Below are 22,497 nucleotides of genomic sequence, written 5' to 3'. Positions count from 1 at the left end.
AACGTGTTTGCCCATTTAGCCAACACAGAGACCATATTTAATAGATACTTTCTAAGGCTATAAACCTCTAGTCCAATGGAATAGGAAGTACCTTAGACAAATACATAGGAAGAAAGCACAACGTGTCCCCAGGTTCACATTTTTATTTTCACGTGATCCTCAGCCTCTCGATTTATAGAGCACCAAGGGACATTTCATCACAGCACCGTGCACCTTTCCCTTGGTGGGCTCACAGCAAGTGAATGACAGAGTAAAACAGCCTGCCTCCATGAGGCTAAGATTTCCAGGGGCTGACTGTTTACTTGCTAATGCCAGACTCATACAGCTGCCAGATTTTACCTGCTTCTCCACTGGACACTGATGGCAGCTAGTCTCTGCCAAGGAAATCCTGCCATGCAGGTGGGGAAGGTTGCATGTCAGCGTGAAACTGGCATCTCCAGCGCTCCCCACCTCACTGAGCAAACACACAACTCCAACATCTTCAGCAGGAACCAGCTCCTGATGCAATGGGTTTACCAGAACAATGGGCCAGGGCACGTGATTTGCCAACAGAGGTCAGCAAATGAAAAAAGGGGAAGATTAGAAAAAGCTTTTGGAATGGAGGAATACCCACCTCACCCCACCACAGCTAACAAACACCACCACCAGAGATTGACTGGTGTGATTTGGGTACTGGAGCAAAGGTTTGGAAGACCAGTGAGCAAAACCAAAGCTGTAAATGAGAAAATTAACATTCTCACCTTGGATACAAGAGAACAAGCTGGGTCAGAGCTAGAGCACACATTCAGCAAACCAGTGAGAAAAGGAGGTACAGCCCAAAACTGCAACAGAGAAATTAGATGATATGGATAATCAGACATACATAAGAAAACCTCGATCTCCAAGTAGAGAGACAGGGAAACTCCTGTACATATCTTGCACAGTGGATGCTCAGAAACCAGAGAATGAGACAATTCAAACTGAAAGGACACACTGGCAAAAACAAGTGTGAGACTACGTAACTCCCTCGACTAATAGCAGGTTCTGGTGCTGCTGTTCCAGTCTCTGCCTGAAGCCTCTTTCCATGCAGTATATGTAATATATATATTTGAGAAGGGATCCCAAGGAGAAGAGCAGAGCTTAGTATGCAATGCTTGCCTTCCTACACGACTCCTCTGAAGGCCACAGAGGAAGAAGCAAGAGCCGGATTTGTTGGCGCTGGAAACCAAGGCATGGCAGCAGCTGGAAAAGTAACTCGTGTCCTTTGATGGAGTCGTTAGGCTCTTGTAATGAATTTACATACCAGGATGTGGCAGTAACATAATTCAGTAGTAAGCTTCAGAACAAGAAGTTGTTACTCCTGACTAGCCACTTGGGGGCGCTGAACATCTGCAGGTGTTTCAGAACACGCCTGATGGGATTTTCATCTAGGCTGACCAGTGACCAGACAGCAAGTGTGAAAAATCGGGACAAGGGGTTGGGGGTAATAGGAGCCTATATAAGAAAAAGACCCCAAAATCGAGACTGTCCCTATAAAATCGGGACACCTTAACCATAACATACTTGCAGAAGGTTTCTTTTTAACCCTGTTATGTCAGGATTCTGCCAGGAGAGACACCCCATTACAAGTGGGATTCCTCAGGCTAGAGTAGTGGTTTGCAGTAACTCTGCCAAACTAAGCCCATGCTAGATGACGTAGCATTCACCACCTCCCATTCACGTCACCTGAGGCTGTTCTGAGCCCCAGCTAAGACCCTCGGTAAATCGGAGCATGCATGTGTAGAGCTGGTGGCCAGAGAGAGACACTGACCTTCTACATTAGGGTCACTGGTGTAGCACTTACAGCAGCAAAATCAGTGAGCATCCCTGCACTGATCTTCAGTGCTTAGCGAACTGGCCTCACATTGTCCAGCTGCAGGGCTATTGGAAACCTAACCCTGAACTGCAGTTAAATACATTCATTCAAAATAATAGCTTAACAAGGAACCTGAAATACTGCACTGGGGGACTGAAAACAGACAAGTCATTTTCAAGTAACCTCTAAGAACAGCCTAAAAAACAAGTCTAAAGCCCTCTCAGCCAGTCACAAGTTCCTCAAAATAGCATGTTATTCTACAGTCTCTAACATCATGCTAACTCACAAGACAACTCTCACCTTTGTGCCCAATTTTCTCCACCTTCATAGCCCTCAGCAACTCCCATTAGCAGAGCACGTGAGTGAGCAGGAACGCTGGCCACAGGTCTGGGTGAAGCTTGCCCAGGGCTCTGAACAGTAACCGCTGTATACTTTGACCCATACCTAATTATACAGTGGCCATAAATAGATCCAGTGCTGGAGCCTTCGAATTCCACCTGTCCTGCTGGGAGGGAGCTCTCTGGTTTGTTTTCTCAGGGCTGCATGGGGAAGTTTAGAACTTGTAGTGCTGTAATGGGATGTCTATATGGAAATCTGTCTACAGCGCCCTCTCAAGGAAAGCATCTTGAGCTACTTCAGTGCATCTACACTTCACCAACGGGCGTGCTGGCACCCAACAGTTACAGTCAACTCTTCTGGAGCTAGAGCATGTGAGTCTGGCCATGAGAAGTTGTGGATCGGCTTGAGACTAGTCTGTTTTCCAACTTGTGTTCTTTTCAGCTCCAGAAGAGGTGTGTCAAACCCAGCAGAGAAAGCAGCACCGTGGAGCAGGAATTAGACCCAAGGCCAGGAGAAAGCACATGAGAATGGAGCAGCTTTCTCTGAAACACATGGGGCTCACCTGAATAAGGCACTTGTTTAGGATGACCACAGGGCCCCTTAGGGTGGAGGCCACCAGGGCTCCTTGGACTCAGGGTGGGAAGCATGCCACTCGGCCAAAGGCTGCCCAGTCTATTCTCCTGGCAGAGAGAAGGCTGATTTGCAATGAGGTGAAGGCCCCTGTTCAGTGGAATTAGCAGATAGCTCTAAATGGGTGAGAAAGTGGATAAAACAGTGACCATGCCCCCTTATGCAGCGAGAGCCAGCTTCCCCAAAGGTCAAGGGACATTCAGGCCCATATCTAGTTTAGACATGACCCCTTGAGTGCGTGCAAGGCACAGTTCAGAGTCCTAGAAGCACTGCGCCGTGCCTCAGGCAGCGTGGTATTTGTGCAGAAATAAAGGAGGGGGCAATGCAGGCAGCATTCCTGCAGCAGGAATGCTTCACAGGAGACACTTGGGGGCCAACCAGGGGAGGGAATGCCTTTCATCTTTAGGGATTTAGGCCAGTCTGCTGGTAACACGATCCTGCAGAATCGGATGAGCCTGAGAAGGCTGAATACAAGGCTGAGTAAGAGACAAATGGAGCGTGTCTCTTTTGGGAATGCGTGGCTAGGTCACCTGTCCATCTGGACACAATTTCTCTATCCCTTACCTACAGCAGCATTTGTTAACACTTCCACCTCTGCCCACTCCCGATCTGGAAGGCTCAGATCCCACAGAGACTGTGCTGCTAAAATAGTCACCAAAATTGCCAGTCCCATTCCCTGTTTCCTATCATAATATGCAACAATGACCTGTCTGCATTGAGAACCCTGCAGTGAAAAGCTGCGCTCTTCTGTTACCACCCCAGGAATGGGCAGTGCTGGCATGGTCAGTGCGAGAGAAGCGGCCTGTAAGCCTGAGCTTAGCCCCTTCAGTCCCAGCTCTAGTGGGGGGGAAAAAACAGAGCCTGAATTCAGATTTTTTTTAAAATAAAAACCAAAACGCACAAAAAGCAATGGGTGCAGTTGAGAGAGGATGGAAGTTGGAATCCCTGGTCTTGATCCTCCTCTTACAACAGTGACTAGTGTTACTGACCAACACAGGGGTAAGGTCCACGTCTGGTTTAACTTGTACTCCCACAACAACTTGGTACATGTATCTACTGTCCCATCAAAGGGCCGGAGAGAAGGGTGAAGTAAAATGGCAGGTGATTCTCTCTGCCACCTTTGTGTTGATGCTTTTCTTGCTTCCTTCCTCTTTTCTAGTCTCCGGCCACACGAGCCACAGCATCTTAGACTCAGGCCTGGCCTAGCCTAGGATTTAAAGGGGTGCTGTTAGCTAGATGGGAGCCGAGACCTAGGACATGTGAAGGTACAACTTGCCTGGTCTTGATTAGGCTTTCAAAGGTGCTGGTTAGTCCAAGCCAGCTGACACGATCTGATACTGCACCTTTAAATCCTGGTCTAGCTGAAGCCTTGTGGGGACAGATGCAGATGAGCTGCGTAAGTTACATGTTGGTAAGCGGCTGTTTGAACTAGTGCAACACACACAAAGGGAACGGAAAGTATCAGGCACACCACTTCAGACTCTTGGACACTCTCACCTCCGAAGTTGTCCCTGCACTCCCAAGAGCTCTGTGGGCTGCAAAATCCCCAAAGGCAGAAGTTAGGCAGCACAGGACACTAGCCAGAGTTCCGGGGGGGGTGAGGGGTGTCACTGAATTAGAGAAGAGGGTTTGTTGGAGGAAGCTGAACCAAGGGTTAGAAGGAGAGTCCCGATATGCCCTTCACCAACACTACACAAGGGAAGGATGGCCAGAGGGGCAGGCAGAAATTCCCATTTCTAACATGCAGGAGGCATTTCAGTCGGAGCAGTAGTTTTGAACGCGGCACCACTTGCAGAAGCTGAGCAACTCCCAAGATCCCACAGCTCAGGTGGCAAAAAGTCTTAGTTTCCTGCCAACTTTAAGATTCTGCATCTTTAACCCTTTCAAGGCCTTGAACTTGCTCCCACTGAAGTGAGCGGACAGGTCTGGCATCGAAACAGACAGGAGTAGGAGTCAGAATTCACATCTCCTAGTCCCACCAGTGTGATTAACCCCGCTGAAGTCAGTGGAGTTGTACCAGTGCTTACACCCTATGTGAGGACAGGCAGTACCGTTTGCTGCTCATTCCTGCAGCAGCATCCAACCACCTTCTTGCAAGGTGGTGCCAGCCTGTTCCCAAGAGAGCTATTCCTCACCAGCCCTGGACATAGTGCCGGGTCAGCAGGTCCCCATCACATGTGCTTCCTTAAGTGACAATGCCATCATCACAAAGCATACGCACCGAACACACTATTTGCTTAGTATTGACCACTCCTGATGGGCCTCTTCCTCCTCCCGCCACAGTCCCAGAGATCACACAGACCCCAAACACTCTACCCATTTTGCACCATCTTGGGCAGTTTTATTGTAGACCACCTAGATGCTTCCAACCAGACCAACGCAGCCTTTGGAGAGATCCACAGGAGCTTCCACAGACAGTGTCACGTTGGGATGGGAGTAGCTTGGGAACGTCTCAAAGCATTTCAGGGCTCTGCAAAACCAATGGGTGTTTTAACTCCCTTCCCCCAAGCCTCTGGAAATTTAAACCCATGATTCCTGTCCTTGAGGCGACTCAACTGAAATAAACTCGCACTGTTTTAGATCAGAAGAGCTAGTGCTCTGTAACATGGATCATAGAGCACCCCAAAAACTCAGCTGGCATACTGGGATACCCTAGAAACAGTACTGGTTAGTTCATTTCAATTTTTCTTTTCTCCCTGTCTTTACACTCCTATTTTCAGTCCTGCTATTAAGGATCATGGACCGACAACATCCACGTTCGTGCTGCACTTTGGAACCTACTTGTCTGAGCGATTACAAGATGGATGGGGTCACCTCTGGCATTAAGAGGAATCTCCAGAACCTATTTTGCTCCCGTTTTTTTTTTTTTTTTAAAAACCCACAACACGTGTGTGTTGAAGTCCCCAGCGTACGATGTCAGTTACAAATAAAGCTCAAAGATCAAGAGTAAAAATGATGTGGTCCACACTGTCCGTATATTCTCTGATTGCTTTGCAATACAAGGCCACGGGACTGGGGCAGCTCCAAAGGCGAGATGCAGCACAGCTGCAATGTTACTGAGTGTCCTACTCCTGCGCCATGGCTGGCTGGGACCCACTCCCATCAGTAGAAAACCTCTCTCTCCACAAGTGACAGGGTCCGTGCCAGTGGCTACAGCTTGTTGTTCCGGTGAAAGGTGGTCCCGTGAGGGGAGGCGTACGTTGGCTGATTGTGCCACGTCGACACAGGGTACAGCCTCTGGCGCAGCGAGCTGTCGTAAGACGTAGGGTAGTGCACTAGGCTGGCAGCCAGCGGCCGGCAGAGGTCTGAGGATTGAGTGGAGGCAGCTAATAAGTGGCCTGGAAATGCAGGGATGACAAATGGGCTGACAGAGAGCGAAGGAATCAGTGAAGAGGACTGGCCCTTTAAATGGTCCGCGGGGCTGCCAAAGTTCACCGGGAACCTCAGCATCGTCCCTTTGTAACTATCCTGCCCTGCAGCAGAGGGGAGCGGTGCTGGGAAGCTGGGGCTTGGCACCACGGCCTGGGGCTTGGCCAGGCCCTGCTGGAGGCTCGGCGACTCGCCGCGTTTGTCCTTTGGCTCCACTCCCTTGATGAGAGGCGAGACAGCCTTTAGCTTCTTCCCATGAACAAAGCCCTCCTCCTCCAGACTGCGCTTGCTCCTCGGCCCGGGGCCCAGGGCAGGGCTGCCCACCTGGCTCTGTGGGATGGGCTGGACGAGCCCACCACTCTTGGGCAGCGGGGGACTGGCCTTGGCAAAGCTGGCCATGGGTGGGACCCAGCAGGCTTTCACACTGGCAAAGGGAGAGCCTCTGCTCCCCGCAGAGCTGCCTTTATAGAAAGCAGAGGGTCCCTGGCTGTCTCTGCTCCAGGAGGGCGGGGCCTGGCTCGCTTTGCTGCGCAGATCTTCTGGCTGCTCCACACAACCCTCCGTACCCTCCTGCCTCTTCCGAGTGAGGTTGGCTGGCTGCAGGTCCTTGCCTGGCTGCTGATAGATGGAGAGAGACTCTGGGAAATCCTTGAAGCCCCGAAAATACTCCATCGGGCCTCGTAGGGGGTGGCAGCTCACGGGTTTCAGAACCTCACTTCTGTACGCATGGAAGTGGCCAGTGAAGATGGCAGGAGCAGGGGAGAGGTGGCGCCCTGAACTCCCGTCCTCTGTCCTCGGAAATATCTGGCTGCCTCTGGGGCTCAGAGATCCCTTTGGGCACGGTGCCCCCTCCCCTTTGTTAGGGGGGTGACACGCCTGGGCTGGGTCATTGGCATCATCCCCCTCTGGCACAGGGCTCCTTCCCTCTTTGCTCTGATGAATGACTGATGGCCTGTTGGAGTCGAGCTCTGGGCTGGGGCAGGGGAGCCCTGCAGACCTGGATTTCTTGCCTTCTGGGCAATGGTTCAGATGTCTCTCATGACAGTGCAAGGATTCAGCCTTGCTCACTTGAGCCAGCAGCTTCTTCTTGGCCAAGGGAGACATGATGCCATGGTTCCCTTTGAAGTAAAAGCTGGAGAAGAGCCGTTTGTAGGCCTCCGAGCAGCCGTGGGCCCTGCAGTTGCTGTGGCAGCTCATGGATGGCTGGCTCTTGGCCAAGTCCTTGGTGTTCGAAAGGGGAAGCCCCTCAGCTCGGTCTCCTGGTCGGCTCTGCTCGGGGCCATCTGTCACAGCCTCCCTGCCCCGTTTTGGAGTGGCAGAGGTATCCGGCTTCACCTTCTCAGGCAAAACCTGCAACCCAAGGGATGGGACCATGAGCGCTGAGAAAGGGCTGAGCACACTCCTGTGAGCAGAGCCAGGGTAGGGTCAGAGGGGGCACAGGACACAGCCCCCACTCATCTGCTAAATGCAGAGGGGCACTCCCAGGCCAACCCCTGACCTGGGTGAGCAGCTCCCACTCCTCCTCAGCCGCTGTAGTAAGAGCTCCCCATTCTAACCTGAACTTCTAACTACAGCTGTCCAGATCCACCGACCAGTTGGAGTCCGCCCTGAAAGCCATGGGGGGCCAACCCTCCAGCTCCCACACTTGCCCACTCCTTTGTTCTCTTCCCCCAGGCGTCCAGTCACAGCCTCCTCCTCCTCCCTGCAGCTCCACAGCCCATTGCAGTTCTCTTCTCTCAGAAGCTTTTCTCCCTGCCCAGTCCCTCGCCCCAGCACAGCCCCCAGTATCTCTCCTTGCAGCATGAGCACTGTCAGGAGCAATGGTCTGGAGGCTGCTGTTGAGAGACCCTGAGGAGGGGTTGGCCCAGCTTGGCCCAGTCCTGCACCTGGTCTCCGCTTTTCTCCTTCTTGACTCTCTTGCTCTTTTCAGCTGCGTCATCGCCCTGCTCCCCACGGGGCTCCCTGGAGACCTTGTACTGCTTCCGGGGCTTGGCAGGGGGCAGGGGCTTGTCATCCTCGCCCTTCAGGTGTCGCACATATGGGAGGACCAGCCTGCAGGACAGAGAGGCCAAGTGCATGAATCAGGGACTGTGGCCCAGAGGAGCCCAGTTCCACTGAGACGTGCAGGCCCTCCCCACCCTAACCATGACCCACTGCAGAGGACTTGGCTGGGCTCGGGCAGAGCACAGCAATGGCACTAGGCCTACGCAGCAGTACCCGTGTTCCTAGGAGAAAGCACCAGATTCCAGGACTGCTACACCCTAGCAGGTGCAACCAGCATCCTCAGGGACCTGTATGTCCGCCAACAATTGGGCTGCTCCCCCCACCCCACTCTTCTCTGGTCCCTTCCATTGGAGGATCCGCAAATACCTCAAACATGGTTGGGTGCATTCCTGCCACAACCTGCAGAGTAAGGGTGGTACCACACCCCATTTTACAGATGGGGAAACTGAGGCACAGAGCAAAGGGGCAGGACTTGCCGGGGTACCCAGTTTACACGTAGGGTGGGCACAAGGTGGGAAGCACCAGATGTAGCATGATGTTAACTGGAAGCTACTGATCTGGGGACCCAGGAGTGGAAGAGTGACCTCAGCAGGGGTCAGACCTGGGACCACTGGACTGGGGAGCAGGAGTTTCTGCTGCCTGCACGAGAGGCACAGTAACCAGCTCAAACCTCATGTGCCGCAGAGGGAGCAAGCCCCCTGCTGCGCTAGTGTGGGCTCAGCACCACAGACAGTGCCGGTCGCCGGGACAGACTTCACAGCCTGGCTGGCAGGGCGGACACTCAAACCGAGGCCTCAAGGGCAGCCGTCCGTGGCTGCTCCTGGTGACACTGACAGCTCGCTGAGGTGAGGCACTCCAGGAGGGCTGGCTGCTCTTCCTGTTTGTGCCTCCAGGGCTGTGGCATGGGCAGCAGGGCCCGTACCTCTCGTAGTGCCTCCGGGTGCAGGTGGCCGCGCTGGTGCTTCCAGGGCTGCCCCCCAGCTCATCATACACGTTCTTCCAGAGGCGTCTTCCTGTGACCTGCAAAAGGAGGGGAGAATGAGACCTACTGGGGACGCTGCGTCCACAGCATCCAGGAGCACCTTGCACAGCCCGCCTTACCCCAGCGATATGCCCTGCTGCAGAGCAGGGAGAGGCCCTGCCAGCACAGGAATCTGGGGTGCCTGGGCAGGGCTGGGGTGGCGACAGCAGCTCCCCTCCAAAGCTTAGGGTTGGGGAGTACCCAAGGAGCTGACCACAGGTTCTATGTTAGAGCTGGCATCCTTGGGCCTAGGCTCTTGGACCTGCTGATGGATGCTCATTGCACTAACGCCTGAGACTACATCCAGCCCTCCATGGAGCCTCACGACAGGGCCATGGCTGAGGACAGGATACCAGCACACAGATCACGGGACACCTGTTGGGATCCAGCCTAAGGCTGTGACCATCACGTTTTACAGCAGGGGAAACCGAGCCACAGAGCAACAACGGCCCAGCTAGAACAGAACCCAGGCTTTCCAGTTCCAGCACAGCACTGGTGTAGAGAGGCACAACCTGTCAGCGCCAGTGCAGGCCCTACTTGCTTATGCTGGGACCTCCTGCTGTCCTGCTTTGACCCCCAAGCCATCCTTCCCCTGAACAGCAATCAGCACCGTGCTGCACTGGGAGCCAGGCAAGAGTTAAGTGATGGGTGCTAACTAGATCCATTCCCCTCACCCCAGGGTGGGTCATCTGCAGGTGGCAGGGCTTTTGGTCAACTTGCTGAAAACACCACATGCTCCATCCCACTGGTGTCTGGAGCTGGAGAGCCCCTCTTGCGGGCTCCAGGCAGCCTCCCCTCCCCATGGCGCTCCACACAGGTGCTGGCGCCAGCAACTCTCATTGCTGCCGTTCGCAGGAACAGATGGGGCGACGGGGAGGAAATTAGCTGAGCCAAGCAAAGTGCCAACATGAAGGAAAATGTTCATTCTGCAGCAAAGTCCCCTCCCCCTTCTGCCCGTTAAATCCACCAGGGACAGGAAGAGGCAGCAGGAGATGCCAGCGCTGCTCTGCTCAGAGAGATAAATCACCAGGTGCCTGGTTAACTCTCTCATGCCCACCAGCCTCAGCAGGGCAGGGCCTTTAAATGGCCAGCTCCAGGACTCTGCACACTGCTCTTGCTCTACGGGGCTGAGCAGGGTACCTTTCCCTTTCCCCCAAACTCTCTTGCCTTGGCTGCCAATGTCCCCAGGGACTAGGTTCTCCACCCCTCTCCCTCCAGGTCCAGCACTGTGCTTTGCTTATTGCACTGCACTGTCTGTCCCAATCAGCAGCTGTGTGCCCTGTCCTTTGCTCCAGGACCTGAACCATGAGCTTCACCAAGACGCCCCTGCCCCTCCCCCTCTAACGCAGTGGATTTGCTTGTTGCAGGGAGGCATGAATCAGTTGGGACACCCCAGCGATACCATCTTTGCAGTTCTGCTGCAGAAGAGCCCGAAGGAAAGTCTACACCAGCTTCTGAGCCCCTTCTCTTCGTTCCGAGTGGGGTCACTGGGGCCGAGATCAGCACCAACAGCATGGATTGGCCACCACAGCTTTGTGCACCAGGGACTACCTTCAGCCCTCCGGGCATGACTCTGGCTGGAAGCAATGGCAGTTCCACCTCAGCTGAGAGACTCTGGGAGGTCTCTTCCATGCCAAGAAGCCTTGCCCCAGCACTGCAGCTGAGACCTGTTTGAACAGGAGTTTGGCCACAGGCTAGGACAGTCCGCCATGATCCTCTAAACCCTGTCCTGCTCCCAGCTGCTGCACATAGCAACAGATTTAGGCTCCAGAGGAAGTTGTGTCCCACTTTGCTAAAGAGATGACCCTGCAACAGGGCAGCATAAGGGTGATGGCAGTGGGTCCCTGCCCCAGTAATTCAGTTCCACGCTTCTTACCAGCTCATATGCTCCCAGCTTCTCCACAGCTTTGTAGATCTTCCACAGGTTAACTAGACAAAGACAAGGAATGGGCAAGGAGTGAGGACAGGTCACTGGGCTAATGTTTCATGACACCTGTGCCAAGACACTACTCACCCTTCATCACCAGCAGCCCTGTCAGTCAGACTCTTGGAGGTTGTGTGAGAGCAGCCCCATTGACTTTAATGGGAGCTACAAGATGGGCCATTAGCAACATGATGCAGGGTCGTCAGCCAGGGCAGGGTTCCATACACAGGATGTATAGGGAGCACCGCAGCGTGTCATGCCTGGAGACCAGCTGCTGTGCTGCCTTTTGGGGAGAGGTTAGTGCTGGGACACTGGGTGGCTTGGGCAGGGCACTGCCACAAGGAAGATTAGCAGACTGTTATGGGCCCAGTGAGCACAGAGGCACTGTCGCAAGGAAGCTGCCCGCCTAGCCGGCATGGCCAAGGCACTGACAGAGATCAGAGCAGTAAGCTTCACCACACACGATGGCTTTCTCCTTTCACTCTCTGCCGTTAGCACCCCCCCACACCCTGCTCCAGAGGGCGCAGCATAGATAACACCCCCATCCATGCAGGGCCTGGGAAGGGGAGTTCTGGTCACTCAAAAAGCCACCCTTGAATTGTTGTGAGCCACCTGCACAAGGATCTCACAAGCAGCAACAGTTTGCTTCCTTTGGGCCATTGAGTGGTGCTCGTTGCTCGTGGCGCTGGCAGGTTACTCAGCCAACAGGCCTGGGCCTGCCAGTCGTGGAGGGGGAATCACTGGCACTTGTCCTGGGGTAGCCCCACTTCCTGCCCCCAGTCTATGGCTGGCTGTTACATGGATGTGTCAGCCTCTCACAGGCCGGCCCTGAAGAGGTGGCTGGCATGTCACTCCTAAACCCACTCCTGCAGTGCCACCTGCGCTGGGAACCAGCAAAGGCTTCTGGAATTCTCCCCCCCACCCCAAGACACAGTTATGAGAAGCTGAGCAGTAAGCTGTGACAGGAGAAATGAGTGGACGCGTGCAAGGTAAATGGACGCACTCTGCTTGAAGCCAAGATGAGGCACTCTCTCGATGGGCGTGTGACGGTCCTTCATGAACTTGTAGAGATTGACCAGGAAGGCCTGCTCCTCTTCCTTCTCCCTGCTCGATGCCTGCTCATCCCCCATCTCCTCCACCAGCCTCTTCTGCTCCTCTTCGGAGCTGCTGTCTGGCTTCAGCGCTGGCGAGTCCTGCAGAGAAACACAGCCAGGCAATCACCAACTGAGGTGGGGAAGCCAAAGGACAGAGAGGGAGGGGACCTGCCTCAGCTCACACAGAGAGTCCATGACAGAGCCAGGAATAGAACCCGGGAGTCCTGGCTCCCAGCCCGCACTCTACTCACTGGACCATGCTTCCTATCAGAGCCAGGAATTGTACCAGGAGTCCTGACTGCCAGGCCATTGCCACTAGGTCACCCAACTTACATGCGTTTGCCACACAGAGCCGGCTAAAGCCATCCTGAATCCAGAGAAGACTGCATTTGTGCGTGTGTGGGGGGGGTGGATGATGGTGGGGGGACTGTATTAATTCCTTAACCCTCCTAGATATGCACAGCTGAGGAGCAGCAGCAGCTCCCACGACCTAGCTCATGTTTGCTTCAGAACAGCTGTGCAGGCTGGAGGGCCAGGATCCAGGACCAGTTGCCCCCAGAGTCCCTCAGCAAGGAGGGAAACAATGCAAGGCAACTTACAGAATGGCAGGGATGATAAGAGAGTTACTGAAGCTTCACATCTTCTTGCTTCTTTTCAACCTAATCTTGGACACCCCCAAACACATCTGCACGACTCTGCCTGCTGGACACACACTTGCAGCAGTGAACTGGGAGTCAGGACTCCTGGGTTCTATTTCCACCAGTGGGGTTTTCACCAAATGCCATGCTGCATTGTACCACTGCTCTAAATACCATCGAGAGGCGTTTTGCGGTCGGAGGCATTTTATTAGCTCCGGAGAGTAACAGACTTGTGCAACTAAAGAGTGAGAGCCAGAGTTTATTATTCTCCCGGCTGGGAAGGCAGCCAAGTTGGTCAGAGCACTGGAGCTGTGTGAGAACACGAGGAACAGCTTCCAGGAAAACAGAAGGGCAGAAATACTCGCTCTCATCCTCTCTCTCTCTCTCTCGGCTAAAAATGTTTCTCGTTTGTTTGTTCTACATTTTCCAGAGTTATAAAACTTGTTGCTATTTTTGGGCAAAGCAGCTGCTCAGCTCCCAGCACTTTTTCTTCTTTCTATTCTTTTAACTGCTTGTGACAGTGGTGTTATTTTAGCTGCTGAGCTATTTCTGGGCCTCCTTTTCCTTTTTTAAACCTCAGTGAATTCAGTGCGGGGGACTGGTGCGTGAGCGAGAGTCCTGGCAATTCAAGGCCTCTGCCACAGGGTAAGTTTCTCAAACCCACTCAGCACCACCACAACCCACTCAGGCCTGCCCTGATGGGACAGGCCTCTCCTCTAGAGCACGAGACATGCTTTGTACACCATCTGGTCCTCGCCCGCTCTCCTAAGCCTACCCACTTAAGTTGGCTGTGGCAGTGGTTTCGGTGAAGCGGCCACCTGCCTGTTGGAAACCAGACTGAGTGAATGAACCACTTCACCAAACTCCTTTCACCAGAACAACTCTCAGCGAGGAACAATTTTTCCTAGATTGGATCAACACTGGTGGCCCACAGAGCGAGAGGCATGGTCTGCCATTATTGGTCACCTAAGACATCCAGTGCCATTTAATGGAAGCAGGGTTATGGTGTGTCCTGCCATGGCTGTCACAGCAGCTAGGCCCACGGCAGGGGACTGCTGGGGACACTTTGTCTCTAGTCCCATCTTTAGCAATCACACCAGCCACCCAGTGCTGAGGACTCACGCAGTCTACACCCCTCACTCTCAGCACCAAGGGGAAGGTCTCTTTCGTATCCATCCCATCTCTCTCCCCACCACGATGGAAGTGGCAGGTGCCCCTTAAATGTGCCCACAAAGGCACAAGGCATCATATGTGAGTTTCCATAGTGCTTGGGGAGATAATGGATTGACAAGAACCAGTGTAACCCAACACTTGACCCAGGGAGGCTGTATGACTCACACCCACCCCATGGCTGCAACCTAGGAGGACTTTAAATTGACAGTGGAAGTGGATGAGGAGGGACACATCAGTCTCACGCGACAGTCCTGTGGAAGGTTCTGTGGCCAGGAGCCATGGAACAGGCCCCACAGGCAGGCAGATGCCTACAAGCAACAGGAGGAACAGAACTCACAACCTTCCACAATGGAGAAGCCACAGGCCTCTGGTAAGCTAAAGGGGCATCTCCCCCAAAAGAGAGAACGGACACGCTTCCTACGGCCCACATGCTCCATGCAGTGACCTCCACTGGGCTGGGTGCGCTCCCGCAGGCCTTTCACAGAACAGCATGGGGCCATGTGCACCCAGCAGCATACATAACTATGCAACATGCTCCATGCAGCAAGGGCAGCAATGCTCAGAGAGAGACAAAGGCGGACATGACTTTCCCGACTGCCCTTCACCCATTTCCCCCTCACTAGTTCCTTGGCCCTGTGGCTCCCCTCTCAGTTTCACGTGATGCAGACGGACAATCTGAGCATCTGCTTTCTCTTTTGGGTTGTCACCATTCCTGGAAATGGTCTCAATTCCATAACTGCACCGATTATTCCAGAGGCCTGTAATGTGCCTTGCCCCAAAACACTCTCAGTGTCTCAGTCGCAGCCTGGCTTCCGACGCCCTGCTGCAGATGGTGCACACCTGTGTGTGCACACCAGCCATTTGTGTGCACAAACTGAGCACCGGGCAGGTTTGCACACCTAGGAGTGCAGCAGCATCAGTAGTCTGTTGCACAACTGCTTCAGCAGCACAGGTTGCACTTGTCTGGAAGTTCAGGAGAACCCCTGAGTCTTATCTGCATCCAGCAGCCTCAATCAATCATCCCCTTCTATTTATAAAAACCAAGTTCTGGGTCTTCTCTATGGTAAGGGACACACCTTTGCTGCATGTTGCAGGTGCAAATAAGGGACTGATGCAGGTGCAAGTCAGCCCTGCCCATGCAAACAGGCCCCATGCAGAATTCCGTAGCCACTCTATGGAATGGCTCTGCATCCAAGGAGCCTGGCTTCAGGGGGAGCTGGCGACTGAGGCCAAGCTGAAGCAGCAGGTTATAAAGGCGATGCACACAGTCTCCCCCATAGTCCCTTCATCTCCGTGTCACTCCACATCTGCCCCTCCAACCCTCTCCCCCTCATCCCTGTCCCTTTTCTTTCCCTTTAGCTGATCTTAAGAAAAAAAAATCCTGGCACTAACTTGCCATTTGCTTGCATCGCATGGTTCACTCTGCTGGTGCGTTCTGCCCCTTCCCCGACCCTGTGTCTGCCCTGCCCAGGTAGACAACACTGTCTCATTGCTTCCTTGTGCTCTGCCTCTGCCGGTCGGCTCTCATCATGTACTTTGGTGCAGGTACCCTCTCTCTGTTCTGGGGCTGTACAGCACCCAGCCCAACAAGGTCCCAGGCCAGGACTGGGGCACCTATGATAATACAAATAAAACAACCCCCTCTTCCCTGGAGGCTTGACTTTACAATTTGTTGTTTTCCCTTCATCTAGAATAAGAGTGAGACCAACCCAAAGTCCAGGGCTGTCTTTTCATACGGACACCTATCAGGGTATGCTGGAACAGCGATGAAACAGCCTTTAACAACTGTTTGCCATCAAGGGAAAGAAGAGAGATTCTCCCTGCGCTAGGCTGCGCAGGAATTTCAGCTGTTGTTCCCGGAGCATTGCTGTCAGTTGCTGCCTGTCAAACAGCAGTGCAGCTATGGACACAGGTACCCAAATAACAAAATGACAGCATCCTTTACACACCTCCCTCAGAGGTTTCAAGCGCCCCATTCTCATCTCACGGAGAAGGCTGAGTGACTCAAGAAACTCCAATGGGAGACGAGGAGAGAACTTCATGCTGTTTCTCACTCACCACCCGGTCCAGTGGGTCCACAGTGCTCTGGCTCCCCTCGGGTCCAGGCTTCACAGCATCAGCCTCTTCCACAGGCCCTGGCCCAGCAGCCTCCATTGTGGATGTCTTCTTCTTCCTCTTCCCTTTGAAGCTGAGTGCTGTGGCCAAGGAAGAAGATGGAGAAACCATTGAGAAGCGAAAGGCCCGAACAACCATGCAAATCAAGGGGAGGTTCTCTCCATACTCTGCGCATACACACAGCAGAGTGAGATACCAAACAGGTAGATACACGTACTAGGGAATACATGTGATCAGTCCCTCAAATGCTGCAGGGCCCCAGTTTCCAGCATCAGTAACCCAGGATCCAACCTTCCCTCCCCTCAAACGCAGGGTGCAGAGCTGGATCTGGATCCAGACTTCCCAGGACTCTCCAATGGATGGAGACCCGCATGCCCAGATCTGCACAGCCCTGAACTCAGGGAACAGTTGGGTCTCTCAGGATTTCATGCGTGGACCCATGGTTCATTGCTACACGCCACCCTTTCTGAGGGAGGTCCCAGCTCTGCACAGGGGGCCAGCCCTCAGCTGAACCCAGTCAGAACTCCAGAGTGGGACACTCTTCAGCCTCAGACATGCCAGAGGGACCCACTGCCCCGGACTGGGCCCAAGGACAAGCAGGCTTTCCAAGAACAGAGACCTCTGTGACGCAGGTATCTGCCTTGCTTCCTGTTCAGAGATATGCATGTTTGTCAACAGCTCCTGATGGTGGGCCGTCTGGCCACTGCTTTCGCTTTCAGGGTGGCTTCCTGGAGCCGTGGGAGCCAGTGCAGAGCTGTGAACGCTTCCCCACCTCAGCCACATCCGTTCCTGCCAGACGCTCGGCTAACTGCCTCTGGCAGGTGGCTCACTCTCCCTTCAGTTGCTGAGGAGGGATGGGAAACCCCCCCAGCCCCAGCGAGCAAGTGGAGAGACCCTTCCACTTCCCCAGGCATTTCCTGAGACAACGCAAGACATGGAGACCTGCCTTAGGTCTCCTGCAGCCCCTAACCACTCCTGCTAGTTCTGCCCTGTCAAACGTCCTATCCTTCACCCCTCAAGCTCTTCAACAAGAGCCCATAGACAGTGAGAGCCGAGTAGAGGCCACCTTCCTCCACCGCCCAGCAGTTAAATAATCCTCACCAGTTCCCACCTGGCTCATAGAAGAATCCCAACCCCTCCAAGTCAGTAGGGGGGTAGAGCTGGGCAGACTGCCCTGCACTGTCCCCATTAGGCCTAAAGCAAGTATTTGGGTCTGTGCTGCTGCCAATACAGCCCAAAAGTAACTGACAATTGAACAATTACAAAAAAGTATGCCCACCCCCGACCAGAGAACCAGCAGGAAACTCCTGCCCAAGGGCCAGGCCAAGAGAAGCACAGCCGGGACACTGTAAGAGGTGTATTACTGTAGAGTCTAGAGGCCACACTGAGATCAGGGCCCCGCCGTGCTGGGTGCTACACAGACACCTACCTGCCCTGAAGAGTTTACAATCTAAATTGAAAGAGGGGAAACTGAGGCACTGAGCAGAGATGTGACTTGGCTAAGATCACACAGCAGGACAGTGGCAGAGCAAGGTTCCAGTGCCAAATTCCAGTCCTGAGGCCTCTCCCGAAGAGGGCCCCTGATTGCCATAGTGGGGACTGCATGGAGCCACCCCCAGTCAGAACCTGGGACATAGCTTGTCTTTGACTGTGGTCCAGCAAGCAACCTTGCTGAGCAACTCCCACACAACACAACGTTTCTGGAAATAAGGGGCTTGGAATGGTACATGATCTGCTGTGAATTCAGGGCAGAGGCCCCGCCCCATCCTTCTTCACTTGTGGGATTCATTCCATGTTGCATAACTGCTTAATATAGATTCTGTTTACACAACAAGGAAGGAAGAGAAACAAACAAACAAAAAACCTCTCCTACTCTGCACTTTTGCTGGTGCCTGAGCCTGAGCGAGCAACATCTGCCGGGGTGAGGTCACCTACTACTCCAACAACCCCTGTTTCCAAGCTGAGGGGAGGGCAGATCGGAACCAGAGCCGGTGGATCAGAACCAGGCCACATCAGTCTCTCCTTCTGACGCTAGTGAAATATCCACCTCTCCTTCTGGAGCCCTTTAAACAACAAGCGCTGATCTGTTCCCAAGGCTCAACCGCCCAGCCTACTCCAGTTCGTGTTTGCTGTGTCGTTCTCAGCCCCACAGGGTCAGCGAGCTCATAAAACGCTTTCACATACTGTACAAAGGGGAGAGAAAACTGGCCGGTTTAATGTTCTCTGGGCATGAGATCACCACGCACGGCAGCCAAAACAAGCCCGGCTTCTGAGAGGATTACTGGACATGATGACAACTTTGGGAAACAGAGCAGAGAACAGCTTGAGTCTTTTACCCAGCTTATGGCAGGAGCTACTATGGGGGAGGGAGGAAGGCGGCGAGTCAATTCTTCCCCCCCTCCCCCCAACTGCCTGGGCTCATCAACATGGCACAGAGAACAGGCAGGGAGAGGAAGGGACAAAGACACCTGAACCCCTCACTGAGGCAAGAGCACAACTCCCAATAAACAAAGGAGTCAAGTGCAGGTGTTTTTGTTAATTACAACGCAAGCCGAACACCATTAATTAGAGAGTTCTCCTAACAGTTATACTGGATGGATCACGGCTTGTTGACAAGCTGTGCCCTCCTCTCCCTATATAAACAGGGAAGACCCCTGCCTGTGCTGACACTGGAGACATTGGGGGGGGGGGGTCGCATATGGAGGAGTGAGAGCACAACTTGGCTCTCCTCACATGTAGGAATCTGCCCCTCTGCTCTGCAGAGTCCTGCTGATCCCGCTTCATTCTTCCTATGCAGATCCCAGCAGTTGTTCCTCCCCCCACCCTCATTTCCTATCCTGAGGATCCAGTATTGTACTGTTCTTTGTTTCATGCCAGTTGGGATGCATCTTATCTGGGTTGCAACACTGAAAAGCACCTGTTTATTTGCAAGGCAGCTGCACGCAGGACCCTGCTTGGCAGTTTTACTGGGATGGCAAAGTGCCTGTTTCGGGGCTGCCCTTCTGCACAGTTGGGGGCTCACACAGTTTATGGTGGTGTCCCTTCCTCTGCCAGCACTCTCCTTTCACCAGTCCAGAGAGGAGAGCTGGACATGCTGCTTTAAACCAGTTCTTTATCTTCTCATCATTAGTGGATTAATGTTGATACCACAGCATCAAATGTGATGGGGCAATATCATAACCATCGTTTTACAGGTGGGGAAACTGAGGCACAGAATGGGGAAGGGCGGGACTAACCCAAGGTCACACAATGGCAGAGCAAGGAATAGAAGCCAGTTTTCCAGGCTCCGACCCTTGTGCTTCAGCCATGAGATTACCGTGCTACAAAAGAAACCTTAAAACAAAAGCACCCCAACCTTGCTAACAAAGCAAGGACTCAGTACAAACAAGAGTGAGAGAGAGGAACCAGTAGGGTGCCAATGCCAGCAAGGAAGAAAGTGCAGCAAATCCATTCCCAAACTTCAGGGAATCACAGAAATTAGAGATGCCAATGACCCATGAGCTCATCTAAACCCTACCCAAAGGGGCAGCGGGGAGGGGGGGGGTGCTCAACCTCATACGTATTCCAGCGCATAGAGAAAGGGAGAGTGCGATTTAACGAAGCCCCCAAGGAAGGACGACTCCAATCTAATCTGGAACAGCAGAGTCCTCTGGCATTCTGGATTTTTGGTTCTGCCTTTGCCAACAATGACAGGAGATGTTTGTATTTCACAGCAGCAATCTGCAATTTCCAGAGTCACTCACTCACTCACGCACGCACCCCCCCCCCCCGCCCACTACTGAACATGCATCTTGTTCACACTACCGAGCGGGAGCGTGCTCGGGTGAGCAGGGGGGCAAATGGGAATAGCTCAGCTTCGTTCCTCTCCGCGGCCGTAGGGGGTGAAAAAAAGAAAGAAAGAAAGAAAGAAAAAAAAAAGTGTTCTTGAAAAGGTCAAACCATTTCTTGGCTCGGAAGGAGGGGCCGTTAGCATCTTCAAAGGAGGAGAGCGAGCCGCTTTCGGGAAATGACAGAGTACAATGGAACCCGACTTCTGCGTACACCCTGCGCCGTGCCGCCGCTTAACCCTTTGGGGGCCGCGGCGGGGAAGGGGAAAAACAGGCAGATTCTTCTGGGAACCGGCGAGAGAGAGGGAGGGAGGCTCTTGCTGACAGCTGTCACAACAAATTAGCTGAGAACAGCGACAGAGCGCAAACCGCAACAGGAAGTGGGATGCCAGAGCCCGACGCGGCGCTGAAATTTACCAACTAGAAAGAAAAGTGTACTGCGAGATAAAAAGTGACTGGGAAGCCCCCGGCAGCCAGAAACTTTTGAGACAAGGAGGAAAAAAACCCCCCCCCCCCCCCCCGTCCCGCCGCCGCCCCGCCCCTTCTGAAGAACCTGCCGCCGAGGACAACTGCGGCCCGGCCGTGTGGACAGGGCCGGCGAGCCCCGGCTGCCGGGCAGGGCGCGGGGCAGGAGCGGGCGGTTTTACCGTCACCGGGGTCGGAAGCCGGCTCCCGCCCCAACCCCGAACCGGTCGCAGCTCCTGGGGCGCGGGCCCCCCCACCTCAGCCCGGCCCCGCAACTTACCCCCCCCCGCCCAGCCCGGCCCCCCCCGACTCTCCCCCTCAATTTACCACCCCCCCCGGCCCGCCCCGCGCGGGGACACGCTTCCCGGCCAAGACCCGGCAGGGCTGTTTCTTACCCATCGCCCGCAGCGCCGAGGCCTCAGCGCCCGCCCGGCCCCCACGCCGCCGCCCGCCCCATGCGATACTCCGGAGTGTCCGGGCTGAGAAGGCAGCAACTCGCTCCCCTCGCCGGCCTGGCGCCCCGCCCCGCCCCGCCGATTGGGCAGGGGTGGCCGGTGGGCGCGGCCGATAGGAGAAGGGCGCAGTCAGTTAAGGGCTGGACCCGCCCCGCGCAGCTCGGGCCCCTGGGAGTTGTAGTTGGCCCGGGGTGCGCGGCCGCTCTGCCGCGCGCCGCTGTCCCCTCAGCCCGCCCGGCCCGCGCGCGCCGCTCTCCCCTCAGCACGCGCGCGCCGCTGTCCCCTCAGCCCGCCCGGCCCGCGCGCGCCTCTGTCCCCTCAGCCCGCCCGGCCCGCGCGCCGCTGTCCCCTCAGCACGCGCGCGCCGCTGTCCCCTCAGCCCGCCCGGCCCGCGCGCCGCTGTCCCCTCAGCCCGCCCGGCCCGCGCGCCGCTGTCCCCTCAGCACGCGCGCGCCGCTGTCCCCTCAGCCCGCCCGGCCCGCGCGCCGCTGTCCCCTCAGCCCGCCCGGCCCGCGCGCCGCTCTCCCCTCAGCACGCGCGCGCCGCTGTCCCCTCAGCCCGCCCGGCCCGCGCGCCGCTGTCCCCTCAGCCCGCCCGGCCCGCGCGCGCCGCTCTCCCCTCAGCCCGCGCGCGCCGCTGTCCCCTCAGCCCGCCCGGCCCGCGCGCCGCTCTCCCCTCAGCCCGCGCGCGCCGCTGTCCCCTCAGACTCCTTTCTTAGTCCGGAGTGACACCGGTGTAACGCGTTCACATCGCTAGGGTTTGACGCCGGTGTAACCGGGGAGGCGCTGTGGCCCTCTGGGCACGTGAGCCGGGCACAGGGCAGCGGAGAGCCGGCTCAGGCGTACCCGCGCCAGCACCCTGGACGGACAGGCGGCACCCCAGAGAGAGACCCTCCCCTGAGAGGGGTCGTGGGGCCGTCCCCGGCCTGCGGGCAGGGTATGTGCCCTGCAGGGGGGGAAGGGAAGTCCGGGACCGTGGTGGCTTTGCCGGGCGGAGACGTGCCATGCCAGGCTCCTTCATAGACTATCAGGGCGGGAAGGGACCTCAGGAGGTATCTCGTCCAACCCCCTGCTCAAAGCAGGACCGATCCCCAGTTTTTGCCCCAGATCCCTAAATGGCCCCCTCAAGGATTGAACTCACAACCCTGGGTTTAGCAGGCCCACGCTCAACCCACTGAGCGATCCCTCCCGCCATCCCAGCGTGACCAGCCCGTGGGCCGGAGTTACCGAACCAGAGGCTTTTCTGGTCGGCTCCTTTAAAGTCCAGCTGACACCAGTGCAAGCCCTGGCGGTGACTTCAGCGGGCTTTGGCTCCGGCCCCGCGGGCAGGGCTGTGTTCACAGCGCGGCCCCCTCTGGGCTTGAGATGTCTGTCCCTCCGGAAGCACTGGTTCTGACATTGGCGTGTTACTGTTATTCAACCTCTTTCCAGGCTCCAGGCTCTAGTTCCAGGGGCCTGTGCATGGCCCATCGGTCACGTTACATTCTGCACATAAATTTGCCCTTTTTTCCCCCCCTCTGGCTTCTGCTGCCTTGTGGCGAGGACTTAATTTAAAATAAAGCCGTGATCTGCAGTTGTGGGGAATAGGGCTTAATAGGGCAGCTTTTGAA

General features: G+C 55.2%; 2 protein-coding genes across 4 annotated transcripts in view; one reads left to right on the top strand and one right to left on the bottom strand.

Annotated features, from left to right (window-relative positions):
• Positions 1 to 22,497, top strand: part of KANSL3 (KAT8 regulatory NSL complex subunit 3) — a 146,861-nt gene that overhangs the window by 115,869 nt on the left and 8,495 nt on the right. The window lies entirely within an intron of this gene.
• On the bottom strand, positions 5,120 to 20,992 carry ARID5A (AT-rich interaction domain 5A). 2 transcript variants are annotated; one of them, XM_037886417.2, is made up of 7 exons: positions 20,829 to 20,992; positions 16,085 to 16,221; positions 12,125 to 12,314; positions 11,074 to 11,126; positions 9,099 to 9,196; positions 8,059 to 8,224; positions 5,120 to 7,522 (listed from the first exon to the last, which is right to left on the bottom strand). In XM_037886417.2, exons 1-7 carry the CDS (start codon positions 20,830 to 20,832, stop codon positions 5,954 to 5,956), a joined length of 2,217 nt encoding a protein of 738 aa, XP_037742345.1. In that variant the 5' UTR covers positions 20,833 to 20,992; the 3' UTR covers positions 5,120 to 5,953. The 2 variants fall into 2 exon arrangements, with proteins under 2 accessions (XP_037742345.1, XP_037742344.1); XM_037886416.2 differs by lacking the exon at positions 20,829 to 20,992 and adding an exon at positions 20,081 to 20,334.

The sequence above is a fragment of the Chelonia mydas genome, chromosome 26 (assembly GCF_015237465.2).
Source record: "Chelonia mydas isolate rCheMyd1 chromosome 26, rCheMyd1.pri.v2, whole genome shotgun sequence".
NCBI lineage: Eukaryota > Metazoa > Chordata > Testudines > Cheloniidae > Chelonia > Chelonia mydas.
The sequence above is the reverse complement of the archived record's forward strand: the minus strand, read 5'-3'. Positions and strand labels throughout refer to the sequence as shown.